Source organism: Anabas testudineus, chromosome 6, assembly GCF_900324465.2.
Source record: "Anabas testudineus chromosome 6, fAnaTes1.2, whole genome shotgun sequence".
Lineage (NCBI taxonomy): Eukaryota > Metazoa > Chordata > Actinopteri > Anabantiformes > Anabantidae > Anabas > Anabas testudineus.
This window is the reverse complement of record NC_046615.1, coordinates 6,334,349-6,354,964: the sequence shown is the minus strand read 5'-3', so window position 1 is coordinate 6,354,964 and position 20,616 is coordinate 6,334,349. Positions and strand designations below refer to the sequence as shown.

Here is a 20,616-nt window from a genome sequence, read left to right as displayed (position 1 = left end):
TTCAATTGCCTCTTTGTTTTCCTGACGTGCATTAAGCCACGTGGACGGGTAAACAACTACAGTGGTGCCACAGGTAATACATCCTTTCCCATTAAGGGTCTGAATACTGTCTGAATTCTTAATTGCAGGTTGTGCTGTTGCATTGAGCAATAAAATAAAGCAGAGAACATAAATAGCGAGAGAATTTCAAATATAAATCAATTTCGAAATGAAAATCAAAATCTTTACAACTGCCCTGTGATATGACTGAAATGTCCTTGTGAGCTGTTATTAACGTATCTCCTTTTCATGTCCAGTACCTGACTTCACATCAGAGAGACAGATATCTCCTAATGCAGTTGTTCATCTTTTGTACTCGTGCCCACCCAAGCCTTGGAAGAGCTCCAGGTGTCAATCATCCAATGATGATGTTGCAAATGAATGGGATTCTTATTTCCAGAACCAAGGACACCAGAAATAACTTTGACGGATGTTTGTTTATATGCATCTTGAATTATGTCCTATTACAGCGAATTATTCAATATATATTTTATATGCTGACTGCAAAAGCATTGCACTATGTATATAGATTACTTCTGTATCATATTAGTATGAAGTATGGCATTGAGGCTGCACTCTTTCCTTTTTGTTTGTCATTCCTACTAATTTATCATATAGTTTAAAAAAGCATTCCAGAAACAAAGAAAGGCAGCAGTGAAACTTTGTCTCTCTAAGTGATAAACAACCGTCTCAGACTTTTATTTTATACCCTGTCTTAAAACCATACTCTTTTAGATGGAACATTTTTCTTACCCAGCTTGTTTTCTGCGAAAGAGCAAGACTCATTAAACAGTTGTCCTTGCAACAATGGGAATATTCATCAAATAGAATTTGGTAAAAGCAGTGCACCTACTCACTGCTACTCCTACTCCAGTAGGTGCTTAGTCGTCTCTCTCTTTGTCCTTGTGTATAAAGGACTGTTACTGGTCCTCAGTGGTTGGATGCTTGTGCAAATCCTGACCTGTGCACACTGCAACACATATGATTCTGTGCACATGTGATGGATATAAAAAGACACAAAAAGAATTTATTGTTTTAAGCACGTTACTGTATGTGGGCACTGTCTATTAGGATGTGAAAACATGTGATGTAAAGTCTTCTGAGACCAGCCTCCAGTATGGAGCATGTGTAAATTACAATGTACACACCGCCATCATCAGTCACTTCTCACACCTCTAGGCAACTGCCAACTCCTCAGAATCAAATAGTCGAAGTTAAATAAGAGATAAGGTCTCAGGTGAGCATGAGAACATATATAAACCTTATTTAACCTGTTGGTTGTACACTATGCTTTTAAATATAATTAATTCCATGTTATTGACTCTATCGGCATCAATGTGCAAAGGAAATCTCCCGTTACATTCCCAAAGAGCTGCTAATCACGACACAAACACTGCGTTTGTGTGAGTATGTGTAGTTTGGCGGAGGAAGTTTCAGTACAACGAGAGGTATTACACTCCTCACACGGCTCATCACTTGCCTGTTAGCAAAATGAGGAGGTTATTTTGTCTCTATCACAGATCGCAGCAAAATATTTTCTCATGTTGAAAATTAGCCTCTATGTGCGCGAGAAGGGGCAGTGATTAGATTTAGAGGGAAAATTACTTATTAAAAGCCAGGGAAAATTGGAGGAGATGGGCCCCTGCTTGTGCTACATCAGCAGCAGCCCGTCACAGCGGAGATGTGACTATTTTACTATTAGCTAGCCTGACCACACTTACTAACTGTGTAAATGCCATGATGTCTGTTAACATTACAGTTCTCAGCGAACACACCGAGCTCCTGCAGTTTCTCCTTCCTCTCACTTTACTTTTTACATGTCAGAGACGCTGAAGCAGAACTATTATAGTTGTCTTTATCACACTTGACACTTATCCACGGGTGATAGGTCTACGTTCGTTTTAAGGTCAACCTTTCGAAATAAACCACTGCACCAAATACATGCTACTTTTCTATCTCTTATTGCTGTTGCTAAACATGTATTTGCTCATCCAAGTTAAAATTTGGACCCAACTTGGTGTGTGAGTTTGATTGTGGATCATTTCTCTCCAACACTGAAGGAACTGAGACTTATCATTATTCAACATGGACCAAAAGCCAAACCCCTCTTCATTTGCAAAACATGACACCCATGCAAATACTGTGTAAGCAAGGATGAGCAACTATAAGTGAACTGTTTAACTGTGAATAACAGCAACTAAACTTTCTTCTGGAATATTGTAGCTTATTTCTATTAAAATTCAAACTACTGGGTTCCTCTTTTTTCCATCACCTCTCCTCGCCTTCCAGAGATTTCACCTTCCATTGAGTCTTGAATGGGTTTTGTTTCCAAATGAGAAGCTAGGTTGATTACAGGGGAGCGATATTGGTAGAGGTGTGAGCTGAAGCCCCAGTCAATTGGGAACTTGGCTTATTGTGGCAGAAGTAGAGGAAAAGGTAACTGAGCTGTGGAGGCTTTATCACAGCCTTAAACACAGACAAGAATAGGAAGAGTAAAAAGGAAAGCGGTGAAAAGAGCCGGAGTCATGCATATGGAAGCATCTCCACTGCTTCCACTGCCATCGTCTCATTTCACATTCACTCAGCATTCATCTCCTCCTGAGCCATTCAAGTAGTCCTTCCTTTGCTAGGGAGGAGAATTCAAAGGGGCCCTGCCTGCCTGCCGTTTTCTTAAGATCCCAGTGAAACTGCTCTACAGTAGCTCCAAGGTGAATAGTAACCAGCACCTCCCAAACACTCCTGTGGCTCAGCCTTTTATCAGCAGGCTGTGCTCCACCCCGGCCCTGCCCTGACAGCTCCCAGTCCCCAGGAGGCAGAGCTTCCCCTCCCTTAAACTGTCCTTAGTGCTCTCCCTTAGACACAACAAGGAGGGAGGAGAATAATCTGTTCACCGTGAAACTTGCTGGTCTGCTTTATAGTGCAGCTCCAGCAAAATAAGTTTGATTGGTCAGATCAGTTTGGAGTAGCTAGAAACTGAGGAGCCCCAGGGAAGGGTTCACATATCAAAGGCATGGACCTGAACAGTGCATCTTGATGGCCAAATGGTGGTTGGCAGTGCCGCTGATCATTAGAGATCAAACAGGGATCATGAAACACATTATACGCTATCAGAAGCGGCAGCGTGGTGCTTTTTCAGTTTCTGTTTTTTATTGTGTTTAAGTCAGAAAGACAAAGAAAAGAATGAAAACTTAATTTCACAGTTATTTCATTATGTTGCACCTGCAGCCTCTATAGTTGTGAAAAAAAAAGCTTCTCAATCCTCTTTTCAGTTTTCATACACCTTCTTATAGTACAGCAAGGTGTGATAACAGAGGGATGTTTTTTCTTCACTTTCCCTCAAGAATTTCACTTATTTTTTTTCTTCCGTTCTGCTCAAAGCTTAGACCTTGAGGCATCAGCTTGCCTTAAAAAAAAAAAACCCACTGGGAGAAGAGGATGTTAATCCACCAGTCCTCTACACATCTGCTGCATCTTCCTTCAAACACTCAAATAATTCAGTGAAATTAAGCCATAGAAGACGGAAGCACATCTGCCGCATGCGTTTCATACTCTCACCACAGCTCTCTGGGAGACGGAGTAAGACCAGTTGGGAATGGGCGGACTTTTCTGCTGAACAGCATATTTTTAGACAAACTTTATGACAGTTAAACCAAAAAAAAAAAAAAAAAAAACCTACAGTATATGCCTGAATTACAAGATTAAAGCTGTTCGGAGACATTTGCAGCCATGCTTGCAGCACCTCTTTAGGGGTGGCCTGGAGGACTGATTGTATGCACTTAAGTTATCAATTAGCTTTATATCTAGTGCCATCGTCAGGTTGACCTTTCAAATTTAAAACATAGGCATTGGTGAACCAATAACTGGAAAAAGTAATGACTTTTTTCTTTGATTTACCTTACCCCATGCCCCAAAATAATGAATATTAGTGTAATAATAGTCTAATTTAAATACAGTAAAATAAGGCATCAAAAATATAGTGTAACGTTAAGTTAGTGGACATTTTACATTTAAATTGAAAACTCTACTCATAGCTCCTCCTGTAATCCATGTTTGAGGAGCTGGTCCTAAATCTTCAAAAGAAAAAGTGTACGCCTTGGTGGTCGAATTTGTAGCTACAAAGCCGGTGTTAATGATTTAAAAACCCTTCTTATTAGTCCTTATCAGCATGAATGTCTCAGAAATGGTAAATTATTAAATAAATGGTAATGTGCTCTTCAGCAAACACAACTTCTCTTGGAATACTGGGTTGCGTTACGTGTGGATTTCTTTTCCTGTCTTTTATCCCCGAGTCACTGATCTGAAATGTTCCTCATTACATCAAAAGAAAAGAGGCTCTTGGAATGTCAAAGAAGATATTAATAGATGGTCTTTAGAGGGAGAGAGATTGAACGAAAGATGGAAGGTGAAAAAGAGTGGGGGAGTTAAAAGTATAGAGAAGATAGAAAATGATAGAAAAGATCTTTCATTCAGCTGGCCGTCTGGCAAGATAAAAAATAATCCTGCTTCTGAAAGGCGTTGAAAGAGTCACAAAGGCTCTCCCTGGTGTATCATGGTACAAAGTAGCCCCCCCGCCCCCCTCCTCTCCAAAGGTATAATTCAATCTCCTTTTGTCTGGCTGTAAAGGTGCTGTTTGGTGAGGTGGTGGAAAACTAGGCTTACATGTCTGCTACCCTCTCTTTTATAATGTTTTATATTTGTCCTCATAGGGCAAATGTTATGGTGCAGGACGGGGCTATGGCAGCAGCGGGAGAGTTGTGTGGAATTATTACAGAGGCATTTCCTATTTGTCTTCGATAAAAAAAGATGACCAGCAGCTTTTTGAGTTTCTACAGACACGTGGTGACAAAATAAAAATAAATTAATAAAAGTAAATAATGATAATAATGGAGAAATATGTCACATTGCACAGTGTAGTCATCATTCATGTCAATAGCAACATCCTTTGTGTGCACAATGAGATGACTTAAATTCAAAGGCCTATTTTTAACCAGTGCAATGATCACTCAGTGTAAATAAGGTTTCAAGAATTGGTCTTTACAATAAAAATGTTCTGAGCTCTAGTCCAGGGATATAAATGTTTGGGCCGCTTCAGCATGCTAGTGTTATAATGCCGCTCTCCTTTATGACAGCTGGGGGACAGTGAGGACAGAAAATGTGAGTGTGTGTGAATCTAAAAATGTATTTGGGCATATCAGTGTGACTCACTCTGAATTCTGACGCCTTGACTGGCATAACACAGGGATTCACAAGACCCAGACACTCACAAATACGTAATTCACTGCTTAATTTATCCCTCTTTTATTAAGAAAGCACGATATTCATGATACATCCAAACAAATCAAACTGAAGATGTTAAAATGAGGAAAAAAAAGAATCAATGTCTTAGTCCCCTACCTTTGCTTCTAGTTCTTAGGGTATGGTAAGAAAAATGCTTGCTAACTTTATTAAATACTGCAACACTATCTGTCTCTACAGTACTTAGCATTATATACCCCATGTAGAACTGATTCCATAAAGAGTATGAAACAGACCAAAATACTAATGTGCATCTATTGTTCCTTCCTACAAATGACTCTCAGGTAACATAGAAGAGAGTAAATAATGAATGTGATTTCAATTTTAGATGTCCTATCGCTCTCAGCAATGACTTCATCTCTTCTTACTTTATTTACTTTTGTGTCTCCCTCAGGATGACTTCAAGTAATCTAGCGATCCATTCCAGTGCGTTTCCAGTCTTTCGTGGTCAGTGTCAGCAATTCTAGTAGCTAATAATGGCAGTGTGTCTGTCTCCGAAGCAGAAAGTGGAGCTGCGCCGGTACAAAGGCAAAGTGCATTAAGGGTTGTGCCATGTGCCTCAGCAGGTGGCAGAAAGCCTGAATTAGCAGTCGGAACGCCTGGTTCTGAGCAACAGGGTACTCAGTGTTTAATCAGGTTATCTGAGACTAGGGCAACAGCAGTATTTCTGCAGTGGTTTAAGGGTGTTTTTTGGAAGGACAGCAGGATAGTGACACGACTCTCAGAGTTAAATGATCCTGACCTGGAGGAAGACTTAAAAAATGGAGAGAAAAAAATGTTTACTCGTAGGAAAATCTCTTTGAGCTTCACTGTAAAGAGCTTCAAAGAAAGTTTCTTCATATCATTACATTTATTTGAAGTTTGCTTACGTTTGAAGATTAAAAAAAAAAAAAAAAAAAAAAAAAAACTAGAAGTAGAGAAGTAGTTGTGTGAGAGACAAAATGACAGATGCAAAAAGGACACGCTGTTCCTGGGTCGGTGACACGGACTTGTCAATTATGCATGTGAATGAAAAATTACAGTCCGCAGGCATCATCAGCGCAGTGCAACAGTGAGTGGCCTTCTGGCACCACAGCATCACCGCTGCGTTTCTTAAAGGTAAGAGCCATTATGGTGGCCGCAGGATGGTTTGCTCAGTGGAGTAGGTGGTGGCGGTGGTGCTGATGTTTTGTGTATGTGCGTGTGTCCATCGGTCCGTGTGTGTGTGTCCCCTATCTCTTGCCCACATACAGGGACTAAGTGCACATCAGGCTTGTTTTCCTCTGTGCAGGGCAGCATATCCTGCACTCCAAAACCCAGGAAATTACAGTTCAGCCAAGCAGAAAACACGAGTGGGATTTGGACAACAGGCTTCACCTTTCCCAGGCGTCAGGCTCGTGAAGCTACACCTACTGCAAATGAGGAAAGCATTAAATGGCTGTATGAAACAGCAGTGTATGACTGACTGAAATCCAGAGGTGTGGATGCTGTATGTTGTACACGTCCATTGTAGAACAGAACATAGTATAGTATATGAAATCCAAAATTTGCATCATATAACAGAAATTGTAAAAGAAAATCAGATCAGCTGAAATTTGTTTTTATCTCTCACATATTCATCTGCATTAAGATCCATCCATCTTATTACAAAGGCTCTGGCCAGAATCGTAGTTGGTAGTGCTTCATTTTCAATCTCTGCACCTTCATGCAAACACAGCCTCCCTCCATGTTCCAACATTGTCTTAGCCCACTGCAGCTGACTGATGATTTCGATTTGAATCATCCCGGCTGATTTCACTGTAGTAGGACTGTGATATTCACACGCTGCACTTCTTTTGTTCATTTTCTCTTAATCACTTTTTATTTTGCTTGTTTCATACTTCTATACAGCCACATGTTCAGAGTCAGAAACTGCACAGATATAATTCTAAGAGCCAGTCACAGTTATTTATCACAGTGTTGGTGTAGAAGAAATGATGCTACTGTATGACCAGTAAACAGCAATTATATTCATCTAAAAGCATCTAATAAATATGCTAATGTAATGTTTGAAAGGTTTAAAGTCAGAAAATGTAATTTGCCCATTGGCCTCATTTTCATTATATTTTTAAAGATGAGAAAGAACATCCAGAGGCAACTCCCCTACACAGTATTTTGGTCTGTACACTACAGGGGTAAACATGGACACAAATGATGATATACAGCACTGTAACCACCATAGGGGTCAAATGTTTGGGCTTTCACCTAGTCACAGTTCTTCCACCTCAGCAACATGATGGATTAATCAGAAATTCTCTCCCTGTGACACCTTAGCAGAAGAAAACAACCACAGCAGAACAGTTATAAGCCAAAGGGACAGATAGAGAGGAGAGCAGTGACTGTAAAATTTGATTAAACAACAAAAACGTGTAGGCGACCAGGAGCTTTGTGCTTTGAGCTGCAAGGTATAAGGATCAAATACTGCAAAGTCACCAAATTAGCAAATTGTAGGAATTATGTGTTCTGTGTGTCTGCAAAAATGAAAAGCCTGAAGCAATTTAATGCTTGCACTGTTTTTTAATACAGAACTCTACACTGAATTTTAATACAGTGTCTGAGACAACATGCCCTGGAATGCCTTAATTCATATCTCTATGGTGTACAGTATGTGCGCTCTGTGTAAAGAGGGGATTAGTATAATGCACGTTATTTTTTTAAATAATTGTAAAGAGAACTGGGGAAACAGTGGGGTATAGCAGCAGAGGGAAAGCCAATTTAATGGAATTTAGGGACTGAGGAAAAGACCATTAAGCTGTCAGGATATGTCTTATGCTCCCTTAACACTGTAAATGCCTTTATAGCAACACTTCATGGCTTAATAGGTGGTGGGACAGTCAGCTTTCCAATGCACATAAATGACTGACAGTTTTCTTGGCATGCTCCAATATGTGTAGGGGTCATGGTTTTTGAAATGGCTGCTACGCAGGAAGCCACGATCCCCCTCTTCAAACTAATTTCATGCAAATATTATTCATGTATATTGAGGATGTAGTGTCTATGTGCAAGGATGACAACATTTTAAGAGTGTTGAGGCATATGCCAACTATTACAGCTGTCATCTACATCTACATTTACATGTACACGTGTAGCAACACTAAGAGTGCTGCAGTAGTGGTCGTCAGGCTTTGATTAGTACACAAAGCTGTGAAAATAAATTCTAGAAAGTTAAATATAGATTTTAACAATAAATATAATAATAATCTATCAGCATTTAAATGAATATTGTTACCTTTAAGGTGCCTTCTACAAAATGATAAATGAATAAAAGCGTGTCACTTTAAAGACAGGCAAAGCCAGAAGCCACAACAAGAGTCATTTCCATAGGAGAGATCTGTCACCAGAGCTCCTCTTTGACATCAGCTCTGTCAAAAATAGGTAAACGCAGGTAAAAAGGTATTTCTCTATTTATACAGTTTGACAACCTAACAAAACTTCTGGAATGGACAGCTTTGCACCATTTTTCAAAGCTGTGATATATTTAAAAATCTAAAATTCAAAACAGCTGTCGATTCACAGCTTGGCCTTTCTAAAGCTGAGATACTTCCACTGTTTTTTTTTTTTTTGTGAGCCCTCGCTTTGTCACTATGTACTGTGGCTTGACAGACAGAATATAGGGAGCAGAGTATGGTGCCTTTTAGATGTGCTGTCAAAGGACATCACAAGGAGGATGCCACTCTCTGCCCAGGTACAGCCCCAACAGAGGAGACTAACTGGATGGATAGTGTAGTGGTAAGATGAACACCCTCCATGTGGGAGACTGGTGGTTCAAATCCTAGCTGTGGTCTTCCTCCAGTAGGAGTCCTTAGGTTAAACCTCCTTACGCTTACCCTGCCTACCTTTCCCTTGTAATGCGCTTCGGATAAAGGCGTCTGGTAAATGTAATGAAACCAAAAACCCAACCAGATGTATGAAAACAAAGCCGGCTGCACTGTGGTTGTGTGCTTTTTTGCCCACCTCAAATTTCAGCTTCTCTAAGGTAAGCACGTACAAAAGACTCACCACACTTATTGTTGAGATGACCTACATTACCAAGGGTCATCTCTCTACCTGTGTAAACAAGACTGTTATTTATCACTTCACGTTCTTTCCTTCCTCAGTTGTAAGCCAATTAGAGATCTTCCTCTCCGCTCTCGATGCAACCCAAGCTTGTCATAACTGCACTGATAAGCCCTCTCCCTTCCTGTCCATTTTCCATGTCATTAACATTTATTTTCACCCTAATTAAGCTTAATAAGAAAATAATGTTTGGCATTAAATCATCTTGAACATGTGGCCCAGCTGATCGCTGTGTCTGTTTGTTCTTCTACACCAAATGTTTACTTTGTCAGGGCTTTATGTATTTGTTTGCCTCGCTCAGTTCTGCGGTTCCTGTAATAGCCTACTTAGAATTCCCAGGTTCCATCTGTCTTGAGCTGACCCCCTGCTGTTGTTGTGCTGAAGTTAGACTGTGCTTTTCTTAAATGTGTTTCTCAACTTTTGCTTAGTTTGTGCTTTCACTTGCAACAGCGTCTGCATCCATATATTTCAAGCTGAGCCTTCACAACTCCAAGCCAGTCAACATTATTGACTTAATTTCTTCAAAGCCAGTGGCAATATTTTGATATACACTGACCTTGTGGGTAGGTTGGAGCATTACATTCTCAATAGTAATCAATCATAATCAAAGCAAAGACGAAGGGAGAGAAGGAAAGGAGCAGAGGGAGGCGTCGGGTGTCTACAATGATGCGTTGGTGAACACTGGCAAAACACTTAAGTAAGGGCTCACACCTTAAACATTTCAGGAATTAGACAATGCATGGACTCTAAAGCTGAAGACTACCTAGGGGCTATATTGACTAGCAGCCGGCAGCACAGACTTGAGATTGACATGTAACGCTGTGTGAGATGAGCCACTCTCTGAGGAAAGAAAACGTAATCTACATCCAAATCAACACCTTCTGTATATGTCTTTAAAAAGGTGCTACTATGGGAAACGCAACGTCGTTCTATCATTTCCCTCGACATATAATGGATGTGACATTTTCTGATACTTGCTTAAAAATGTTACTTCAAAAATGTCATGGAGAGTAATATCATAATCATTCTGTATTTTTGAAGTCAACATGTCAGACTTCAATACATATTCCTTTAGGTCAATGATGTATGAGTTCAGAAACAGTAAAAAGTATATTAAAATGTTTTTTTGGTTAGTTGTAGTAAGGAGTAATGCTGGACACTGCTTAGACAAATGAGCATTGTCTATTTATTTAGACCTCCATTAGCATTTACTTGGAGTGGTGCTTTTGATGACCTGATAAAAATCAGTGTATAATTCATTCTCCTCTTGTCCCTGTTTTTTGGTCTCATCTCTTACTGAGGCAAATATCTAGCAATTGCTGTTGCTATGCCTTCACCAGCTACACTTCAACCTCCATTTCCATCTGAAAGACCATGTTATTTGTCTCATAATCAACATCAAGCAAGAACATGACTTTTGCAAAAGGTCTTTTATCAACAGTATGTGACACGGTTGGTCATGGCACATACATGACACGGTGCCATTACCGTTGCGTGGGCGGCGTGTAGTAAAACAGTTCACTACCTGGAGTTGTTTTCAGTGCAGTCAATGCAGAAAGTGCCAACAGTTATTTTAGTTGCCACAGATATATAAGTTAACAGTTTGCAAATGTATGCTGTAGATGTTAGTTACAGCAACAGAAGTTTGATGTGAGAGGGTAAACTGATTAGCTTTGTAGCATCTTTAGTTATTATTACTCTGGGAGCTGTCATTCATTAGTTCACAACCAACTTTCCCTCTTACTCTGTTGTAATTGAAGCCTATGTGGTGCCATTTAGATTGGTGCTAAATTAAAATGCATTGTTGCTGTGGTAATGTGTTAATGAATTGTGCGAGGCATGATTACACAACCCCTAAATAAAGAGAGCTGTGGATTCGGTGCAGATACAGACAACAAAGCGACACCAGCATCATACCTTTATCCTTCAGTCTCAGCCACTTTCTTCATAATACACTTCCTAGAATAACTCAAAGGCAGTTTTGCATTATTGTGAGATTAAAGTGGAGTGGGTAGCTTTGGGTTCCCACCATGTGTCTGCTGGGCAGATAATGTACAGTGAGTTTTCAGAGCATCTGTGCTGAAAACAACCAGCTGCTCTGGCTAAAGTGAGCCTGATGAGAGTAAAAAAATGGAACCACCACAACAACAATTCAGGGTTGGAAAAAACTAAACAGTGAGTTAAAAGATGCTAAAATGCTCCATAAAGCTTAGAGGAATAACAGAGTCTGGTGATAATTATCTATAGGTACGTTATTACAAGGAACACCTTTCACCATAAAGTATATGAAGCAATCTTTATTGGCTTTAACAGATACTCCCAACACGTAAAAAAAGGCTTTGCCATATGATGGTGAAAGGCTATCAGCTTTCTGTTTTACTTAGCCTATAAAACGGCTGTGGCGTAATGGTGATTTTAATCTACCTCTGAATATTTCATGTTTTATCCCCACACAAGCCATTAGCTACAGTGGAGAAAAGCGACCTGCTTAATGAATGTGACTGGGACAGCCTGTGAGGACCACTGGGCAATATAAAAGTGATACCAGTCTCTATAGTGCACACCGTGTTGGACCACTGATAAAAAGCAAAGCTGTATTTGTATAGAAGATCCTTGTTCTGAGTTATGACTGGGACACAGTCCTACTATCTCCTCATGATAAGAGGAGAAAGAGTCAAATATCGAGGAGCGAAAGCAAAGCACTGAGAGACCGTAAAGCTTGTGTACAATGTGTATGCAAATACATATGCACATGTAGAGAGCAGCGCATAGAGACACACCACTCTGCTATCAGATAATGCTACTATCATTACTACTATCAGATGATGATCATTAGCAATAGCTCAGACACAATGAATTGCATAATTGATGTTACAAGCCAATTCTCTCCAGGCCATTGAAACAATGGCATATTAGACTGCTTTCATTTTTTTCCACTGTGATGAAATTATTCAGCGATTGACTGAAACCTCCAATTAAATCTCTGAGCTTTTATGGTCAGAATATGAAGGCAAAATATCACAGAGGTGGTTTTGGGAAAGCAATCTTCCTCTAATACCAATCTAGGGCTGGCAATCAAATATATAATCAAGTCAAATGCACACAATGTGTAGTTAAAGCTGCAAATCCATAACGTATTTTAGTGAACCTAATGTTATTTGAAGTCATCTGCATGGTGGAGCAGCGTTGAGTTTTATTAAGCCCGTTTGCTCTGACTCTTCTCTAACTGACAGTTTCAATAAAGCCTGTTTCTGTTCTGGCCATCACAGCAGAAGAGATGAAGTGAGTTTTCCACCATCTCTGTCCTGTCACATATTGAAATGAACAGCAAAATGCAGGTACTTGATAGCCAATCGAAACGCGATCCAAACGAACAGCAGGCAAAAGATATCTACAGCATATGACGCAAAAAAGGAGTCAACAGGGAGACAAAGCACTCGGATCACGGTGGAATAGTGGCTCCGAAGCCTCTACACTGTGGATACAAGCAGGAAAGATAAGGGATTCAAAGTTCAATCAGATACTTTTGGACAGGTAATGTCCTGTGTAATAAAAAATCTGTTGCTGACAGTTCTAATAAATCAACCTTATCTTGAAAAAGACTTCCTCACCATGTGCACATACACCGTTATTACACAATTACATTTTCTCTGAATCATTTTTATTGTACAGTATCATACACGATGTGGGGATCACACCTCAATATTTTGGCTGTTTCAATAATGTTGCATGCTTCTGTGAGATATTTCTCAACTTTTGTCTTGTCTGTGTCTGTGAGGTCTCTGCTTCTATATCTTCTACCTGCAGCTAACTTGTAGCTGTGCGCAGTCGAATACAAGGCATGTCTCCATTTAATCCATACCCCCTTCGATCACCTAGAAGTCATAGAGTGTGAATTTTAGGGTTGGTGTTGGAACAATGTTTGTGGGAAAAAAAAAAAAATCATCAGGATACAGATTTGCATTGTGATTGACGTGTGATGCCAACTATCTTTGGATAATATTGTTGTGTGGTGTAATGTGTATTTCAGGTCATGAGATGTGGTAGTTCATTATCTATTAGCAACAATCTAAAATCTGTTAATCTGCTAAAATATTAAACACTGAAAGAAATCCACACTTCTGCCTGTTTTTAATATTTCAAGCTCTTCAGATGTTTCCATACTTTTGTCACCCTTTTACTTTTCTTTCTCTTGTCACATTTTCTTTAGATCAGTCATTGTGTCATTAAATATCCCTGTGCTGAGCTAAACTTTTTCAGACTTTTCCACTGTAAAAATTTATGCAGAAGGTCCCCAGACCCTCATTCTCCGCTCTGCTCTCATCTTCGCTGTCCTCCTTTTCCCTATTCTCTCTCCCCTTCCCCAGAGTTCAGTGTACCAAGTTTTTTTTTATAGCCACAGAGGACCCAAAAACTTTATTTCACTGAGTTGTCACAACACTTTGAGGATATAAGCAAAATTATTAGATATGCATGGTTGCCTTGAAGGTGCTTGTGGAGCTATCTCTATGAGTGAGTCTATAATCTTTGTTTTGTAAATTATAGCAGCAATGCTGACAGAGTGGAAAAAGTGTGCCTAAAGTCTCAAATTAACACTGTGCAAGTGCTTAACGAGACCCAGCTTAGTGGAAATAACTGGATGCAGAAAGACCGAACCTAAGAATATAAAGACGGTCACTTCTTTCTAAACCTTCCTTTGAGGAGAACAAGATACAACGCAGTCCATAACCTCCTCAACACAGTTTATAGATAGTTTCTTCAGACCCTACAGACCTGCAGTCAACACAGACTGTCTCCACTTAGGCTGCCTGATTAGACCTCTTCATATTTGTCATTAGCCTGTGAGCTTTGTTTCACCATTTAGGGTAGGACAGCTTACACCTCCATCACTGTTATTAGTGCAAAGACTTCGGTGACATGTAATTCCCAGCGTAGCTCCACTCAACAACCTGACTAAAAACATAATCAGCCAGAGGAATTGAAAACACTTGCGTAAGTGTGCAGTCTCTTTATCAGTGCAGCTTCTTTCACCTGCTGACTGTTCGCTAAGCCTGCTTAGTTACTGTTGCTGCACCTGCCACTCTATCACAGTATGTATGCAGTTTATGATTATAGCTCTCTATTATCTTTATATGTTTTTTTCCCTGTGGTTCTAATTTAACAGCATCACATGTCCGAACCATAGACTATCCCATGTACAATTACAAGTGACACATGATGCGTTACGTCAGTATTTTGTATTAATATTGTTATTTAACATCGTATTAATATTTTTTTGCCAAACCTTATTTGGAGAGAGTTAAAGCCTCCTGTGATCCACACTCATTACACAGCTCTGCCAGCAGAGCAGAGATTATTCGCGTCGAAAAAGTTTTTCAGCTTCTGTCCAATCAGAGAATTTCAGTTATTTCTGCTTGAGTAGGATGTCTTAGAGCAACTTCATAGATGAAGCTCTCGGTGGACTGCTGTAGAGCAGGGAGAGTAAGGGCCGGGAGAGGCAGAGTCGATTGATTTCGGCTCTCATGCTATATTTACTGAGAAGGATTAGGGCCACCATCAAAATATTCTGCCTCTAAGGTCAGAATTCAGAGAAAAAAAGTCCGAACTCAAATAACATTTTTGGGAAACAGGGTAACAACAATAAATGTTGGACTGGATGCATTCTAAGATCGCTCTGTTTCCACTTTCACTCTCCAATATGAAAGAAAAGCTTTTCAGGGTAAGGAAATGGGGGAATGATGTTTAGAAAAGTCACACATATATTTATATATTTAGAGCAATAACACTCTTTTGTTCAGCTGTATAGCGGGACTGCAGTTATGTCTTGTTATGTTTTCCTAGTAGGAAATTCAATTCAATACAAATTCTTAAGGTGCCTGCGAACATCCTGAATCAGACCCTAACCAATGAAAACAAATATCCATGATATACTGTGCATGTAATCATACTGAGGAGTAATACCAGAGCAGGGAGCGACAGAAGACATTTGAGGAACATGTTGGCGTGTTTGCTCCTCTCAGGCTTCCTCTCTGTTCCTCTCCTGCCTGCTTTCCTCTCACATCTGTTGGTATTTACAGAGTGAATTATTTCTGAGTTTTTACAAAAGCCTGTTAGCTTATCAACAGCTTGCACCCAGCTGAACGCCCTCACTCACGTCTGGTTTCAGAAAACACGATAAGATCAATTGACTGACTTAAAAAAAAAAGAAAAAGATTTTCTCTGCCCCTCTCTCCACTTTCTGTTGTAGGGGAAATGCTTTTGTCAGGCAGACAATCCCCGGGGCAGCAAACCCAGCGGGCACAACCAGACTCTAATGTTCTTTTATCATAGAGGAAAGCAGCAGCTTATAAATGCAATATCAACTCAGCTTTGACGAAAAACAAAGTGCATTCCCAAACGATACTGTCAATACAGGTATCACCAGGTTACACAATCAAACAGCTCTTTCACAAACCAGCCACTGTTTTTTTTTTCTCAATATACCAACATACTAAATATATATGCTAATTTTGAAAGACACCTCCAAAATGCATTTAGTTTAAACTTTAAACTTTATCTGTAAAACCTGAGCTGAAACAGAAACAATCTGTAAACAAAATAGGACCAAAACTGACAAGGAACACAATAAAAGTCTCAAGGAATCAGAGAGTGAAAGTGTTCCCAGGACACAAAGGCGACACACACACACACACACACACACACACACACACACACACTGACCTGGTAGGAGTCAGTAGCCTCGCGGTCCAGTGAGCGGCTGACTGACACCTCTCCTGTGTCTACGTCAATGGTGAAAAGACCTTTGGGATCCTGGTCAGCACCTGGGCCTGTCAGTCGGAAGATATGGTTCCCTGACCTCTCTGTTGAAATCACCTGCGGACATACAAACATCAATAAAACTCCAACCGTTGTAAGCGTTCCCATTTAATTCTGAGCTAGCCTAGTTCCTGAAGCAAAGAATTAGGAATTTTTTTTTCTTTTTTCAAAGAACTCCATACTGAAAAACACTTTTTCTTAGTGTTTGAGCAAAAGAAGCTCACTGGGCCTTGAATGGTGATGCAAATCCCTGATAGCTACCAATTAAAAATTTATATCAGACAAGACTTTGATTCGATTTTATCAGTTGGCAAATTAAACTTATGTAAGATAAGAAAATTAGAATCATCTCCCTGAGCACTAGAGACTTGCTGTGACCACTTGTAAATGCATGGGAGGATTACTTTCACAAAAAAAAAGTGGAACAGTTAAATAAATATAAAAACTCCTAATAATTAATAATTAAGTGGGAATGGTAAGTGGATTATCTTCTTTTTCATTTTGCCATGTGAGGAAGATTTAGAGCCAAACACTGGAAATGGCCTCGCGCTGCAGTGACATTATTGAAGAGTGCTGCAGAGTTAGTCGACTACCAATCCCCTTAGACCCGAAGACTTTTCAGACAGATGTACTCACATGAGACTGCCGCAGCCAACATCATCCACAGGTAGCCCAGCAACAGGAACAGCCAGGGTAGACACAAGAAACAAACAGAAAACAAAGCATGTTAGAATCACACAGCGTGGGCAGAACAGCAACATAAGATCTAGCATTTGGCAACAAATTCAAGTTCTGGACCAAAATGACCATAACACACTGTAAACGTGTGAAGTATAAAATGATTGAGGTGTTCTGAAGAATACAATGTACAATAATGAAATAATCTATTTATTGTTGGAGTCTCAAGTAAATGATTCGCCTCATTTTAATAAATCCTCTCAAATTAAAGTGGAAAGACAGCGATTTCACCTCATCACCATTGTTCCATTTCAGATCTAGCGTGCTGCACAGAGCTAACACCACGACACTGTGTCACTGTCTAAATACTTACAGGCTGTCTAAATACGTTCAACTGCCAGTGTGCACAGCACACACAGAAGAGCGCGCCGTGTTGTCGCCACTTTCGACACCCTTCTGGGCCTCTGTTCTGTCACTGCGCGTCAAGGATCTAAGTGCTCCCCTTGCACTAAGCCTCATGATCAGAGGGGTGACACGAGGTCACCTTTAATGAGAGCATGCTTCAATGGGACAGCAGCTAAAATGAAGGCCTTTCTACTCCTCACTTGAAAGAGCATGGGAGATGAGACTGCAGTGTTACAAGCCTATCCCAGATGAAGCTCAAGCCCTTATAGCCTCTCCAAAGCTCTCTGCTATTTATCTTGATGTCCCGCTTCATCTTTCCCCTCTATTCCCCCTTGGCTCTCAGGCTCCTTCCTCCTCTGCTTGTTACTCTGTCTAATATGTCCATCCCTGCTTTTCTGCTAAGCGTCCACATCTCATTCTCCAGTCGTCATTTTTCCTCTTCTCTCAGCTGCTTCCTCTTGTGCTCGCTCCCTCTTGCTCATTTTGTTTGTCATAGCAAATGATGAGAGCAAGAAATGTCAAGAGTGTAGCAAAACACAGTACAAGGCAACTATTTAAGAGTACCCACATACTAAAAACATGTCCTCCTTCTCTTCATCTTTGCCTCTTTTCCACTCTTCACCCGTCTGTCTATCACAGCCTTGTTTTGTTCTTTTTAAACTAACAGATTTTAACAACATAAATGATATGTTTGTTGAATTGCATATGTGCACCTGAAGGTTTCAGCTGCATTGGAAATGACTGACTTTGCTCCACAAACTGGACGATTTTCTATCCTATTGCAACAGTAGCAATTTACACTTCTTCCATGCCTCTGTGAATTGCATGTGCGTTTCTATAGAAAAATCTGCTACACCCTTACAACTAAATTAGGACATACCTTTATAGGAAGATGTCTGGAAAATGCAGGACTCAAAAATAAAATGTTACGGAAGCCTCTCATCATATAATAATATAAGTTATTATTATAAAGTATCTATGTAGAGGACATAAACATCGACATACAAACCCCACCTGCACATACACACACAATCACACAGGTGCAATCGCTGTCATTCGGGACAGATATATTCCTAAGCAGTAATCACAGTGGCAGCCAGCACCTGCTGAGAGTGACAAACTGGGTCAGATGAAGAAAAGCAAAAAATAAAAAAAATAAAAAATGAGGTGCAACATTAGTTTGATCCCAGATGGCTCTGCGTCAAACTTGGATAGAAATGGCGGGAGTGGACGTACAGGGAGGACGGGGAGAGAAAGCGAGAGAGGAGGAAGCAGAGAGAGAGAGAGAGAGAGAGAGAGAGAGAGAGAGAGAGAGAGAGAGAGAGAGAGAGAGAGAGAGATCGCTGATAAAGGCACAGTAACTTCAGCTGAAGTGTAACTGAAGTGTCAGGAGAAGTTTAGTGTGATTAGGAGACGTCTCTGTGGGGTGGAAGTGTGATAATCTGTGCAGCTCGTACACACACTCTTCGAACCGCACGCATGCTGGCACGGAAACGCGCACCCAGTGGCTTTGTCTCCGCTGAGTCGGTCTCCCCCTGCGTGTGTGGGAGGACTGATGGGAGAATCTCACCTCTTTCTATCAGCTCTCATTACCAGCCGAGCAGACATGAAAGACTGTAGGGCTTGTAATACTGTGGGAAGATGACAGGGGGTGTGGCGCTGCTCTGCAATACCAAACACCTCTGAACACACCCAGAGAATGAACGCCAAAACAACAGATCTGCAGTGGAGTGTCTATGTTTGTGTGCGTCGATAACACACCCTGCTGCCTCTGTTCCTGTTAGGAGCCGAGAGGCCAATACTTAAAAACAGGTAGGAAAGCATCACAGGTTTGTACAAATATGTACTCAGACATCTTCTAAGGTGACTGACTTGTTATGAAATGTAAGAATTCACTGAGTGTTTCTTCGTGCGTCAAAATCAAGATGAAAAACCTGCCGAGAGAAACGGAGTGTGCCAGCGAGGAAATATAGAACATAAAGATAAAACACCATCATGCTGAATCATTATAATGCAAATTTAGTAAACACATGTACACATTCTCCAGACAAATGCCCTATGTCCTTGTGCCTTTTTTAGAGAAAAAGTCAGAGAGGATTTCAACTCGAGTCAGCGTGTGTGTGTGTCAGCGAGAGAGTGTATGCAGTAGCATCCCTCAGTGTTGCTTCTGTTATCCCTATCAAGGTCATGCAGCCAGCTGCGAATGACAATCACTGACCATGAAGGGACTCCTGGGACCAGGCTGGTCTTTGTATATGTGTGTGTGTGTGTGTGTGTGTGTGTCTATGTGTTTGTGTTTGTATGTGTGTGTGTGTGTGTGTGTGAGTGTGTGTGTGAAACAGCAAGAGATGGGAAGAGGCAGCGAAGTGATGGTCTGACTCTGCCTGTGAATGAGAGTGCATTTCGGCGTGTGTGCATGTGTGTGTGTACACGAGCATCCATGGCTTTGACCAGTGCTCAGCCTGATTGTCACTGCCACTTGAGCCCGCTAACGAGAGGGACAAGGCAAGGTGGAAAACCTTTGTGGCAACACGGACGGGTAGAATTCAATCTACAGTAGTCCTCAACACTGGGAACGATGGCGGCAATTAGTTTTAATCATAAGCCCATCAGCCATTGTGTCCTGAGACAGTCGCTACAAGCCTAAGAGGGACAACAATCGAGAAGGACCTCTGCTGAAAATAAACAGGAAGACAAGAGTGTCATTAAGCATGTGTGACTGTGTTACTGTTCTAATGGGAAATTCGCAAACAGATTCAACCGAACCTTTTCTGGCCTCTTCATGTCATGTTTTAGCTTTCTTTCAAGACAACTACCGAACAATATTCTAATTCGCATTATAATGGTGTCTGTGAAAACTGCAGTACTTTCAGGAATATGAAAATAAAAGTCTGAATGTGCTGTGATGCCTGCAACCAAAGAGAAGGACTATGGCTGCCTGTGTTAGTTTACTCAGGCAGCAGGATGAGCAATCGCTCAGCTTAAGCTCACACAAGGACGGCATCTCTTGGGCAGTTCACGCCCAACAAATCTGCTTTTTATTGCTTCTCCATGTTTTTTTTAAGCTCCTCTCATCAACACAGATTTGGCATCTGCTTGATGTCTAGGGGTCGAGGCATGAATTCAAATTCGCGTCAGACAGTTTTAGGGGCAAACATCCGCCATAAACAGACATGATTAACATGCTGAAAGACGCAGAGAAAAAGGCAGGAACTTTCTGGTCTCCCTAAGACAATTAAGAGAATCAATTAGACTAAGTGATGAGGCCTGCAGGCTGCCTGGTTTCTAATGTCGACATTAGACAACACA

At 40.7% G+C, this 20,616-nt stretch overlaps 1 protein-coding gene across 2 annotated transcripts in view; it reads right to left on the bottom strand.

The window, feature by feature from the left end:
• The window catches only part of cdh13 (cadherin 13, H-cadherin (heart)), a 168,284-nt gene that overhangs the window by 131,112 nt on the left and 16,556 nt on the right, over nt 1-20,616 (bottom strand). For both annotated transcript variants that reach the window (XM_026364668.1, XM_026364669.1), the window contains exons 3-4: nt 16,861-16,866; nt 16,129-16,281 (exon numbers count right to left, since the gene is read on the bottom strand). In XM_026364668.1, the coding sequence (XP_026220453.1) occupies nt 16,129-16,281; nt 16,861-16,866 (159 nt within the window). The remainder of the gene's footprint in view (nt 1-16,128; nt 16,282-16,860; nt 16,867-20,616) is intronic.